We start from the raw sequence: 1,614 nt of genomic DNA, 5'->3' as shown, positions 1-1,614 counted from the left end.
GCATTCACTCTCTAAATGCTTAAATTATGCTCCATTTGGACTTTTGTTTAGTGGGCCTGGGTACTGTATCTTAGCTCTTGTGTTCAAGACTGGCTCTCTACCACTTGAGTCAGAGCTCCATTTCTGGACACTGTCAGGTTCTTAATTTGAGAAGATTATGTTAATTTAATATTGCAACTTTCACTGTCAGGCCTCTTTTCAAACTGCATTTCCAGCTGGAAGGTAGAGGGTATGAGAAAGGAAATCAAATTTTACTGCAGGTCAAAATAATTTTCCAAAATGCACAGTTTGTCATGGACTCAGCAAGTCTTCATCAGAGCAGAGGGGCCAATGTGGCACATTTCCACTCCCATCAGGTAATCAGGGACAAGCTGAAGTAACAACAGATGGAGCTTGGGACTGAAGCTTGCAGGGTGGACACTGGAGATCCAGAAATCCATGGTACTTCATGCTGGCATCAGACAAGCTACCATCGAGTAATCCTCTCCTGAGAGACTTCCCCAAGTCTGAATGTCTGTCAAGCACAATTTAAAACATGTTCCAAATCCTCTTCCTAGATGAATGGCTTGGAGTGAGGGTCAACTTACCAACCTGCATTGTCTGGTTTCATGAGGCAGCAGCAGATATTATCCAGACTGATGCAAAAGAATTAATTCAAAGACAATGCTTAAAATTAATCTGGCATTTTTACTGTTCTGACTGTACCTTAACTATGGCATAAGGGATTTGCTAATTTGAAAACTGCAGTGCCAATATCCCCAGTGCTATCTGCAAACCACTTGATGTACTTTTGCCACTTGGAAGAATTTTGTTGTACCCAATTGTTCACTCTGGAAACAGGAGAAGCACATCTGGTTTCACCCTCAGGGAGACTTTCAGGCCAGGTAGGTGGCCTTGCAGACAGCTGGGACAAGGGGACAGGTAGGTCCAGCCCACTGGGGAAAGCACTTCGTGGTTCCCCTTTAAAACCCCCGGCTTCACACGTGGAGGGCCTTCCTGATACCCAGAGCTCTCCCTTGCGGTGCGATCCTCTGTGGCTGTTGGGGGCTTCAGGCCATCTTTTTGGCCAGTCCCACCTAAGAGCTTCCCTAGCAAACTTCTTCTGCAGGAATAGTGCACACACACACACACACACACACACACACACTCACACAAACACACGGCATCACACGGTCCCATGGCCTGGCTCAGAGCAGCTGGGACTGAACTTTTTCCTATCAGCTCCTTCAGACCCAGGGACACTTTGCTGGCCCAGTGAAGCAAGAGGCCAGGCTGGCTCCAACCATGCTTCACGTCTGTTGCTCATCCTGGAAATTTCCACTGCCATCAACCCTAGGTGGCTTTACCTCCACATGTGCAGAGCAGGGGCTCCCCTTCTGTGTCTGATTCTTAAGGCTACACCACAGTGTGTCCAAGTCATCCCCTCCCAGCCTCTGGGCTTCTGCCAGGCAGGTGTCCAGGGTCCCTTTTCCATCGTTCATGTTTGTTTTCTCTGCTGCAATGAGCCTGGGGAGGGGGAGCCTGAGAGTCTGGCAGAGGGGGTTTCAGTGGATCTCAATATGAACCTGCAGGCGCACGTTGAGCATCATGGAAGCCATGAGGTACAGGCAGTGG

At 48.6% G+C, this 1,614-nt stretch overlaps 1 protein-coding gene across 1 annotated transcript; it reads right to left on the bottom strand.

Annotated features, from left to right (window-relative positions):
- Positions 1-689: 689 nt before the first annotated feature.
- Positions 690-1,488, bottom strand: Fam220a (family with sequence similarity 220, member A). The gene is given in 3 exon segments (XM_013036226.1): positions 690-741; positions 744-904; positions 1,294-1,488. Coding segments are annotated over 3 exon segments (384 nt in total). The 5' UTR covers positions 1,482-1,488; the 3' UTR covers positions 690-706.
- Between the last annotated feature and the right edge of the window lie 126 nt (positions 1,489-1,614).

Source organism: Dipodomys ordii, unplaced genomic scaffold (genome assembly GCF_000151885.1).
Source record: "Dipodomys ordii isolate 6190 unplaced genomic scaffold, Dord_2.0 Scaffold264, whole genome shotgun sequence".
Lineage (NCBI taxonomy): Eukaryota > Metazoa > Chordata > Mammalia > Rodentia > Heteromyidae > Dipodomys > Dipodomys ordii.
Note: the sequence above shows the minus strand (reverse complement) of the source record. Positions and strands in the feature narration are given on the sequence as shown.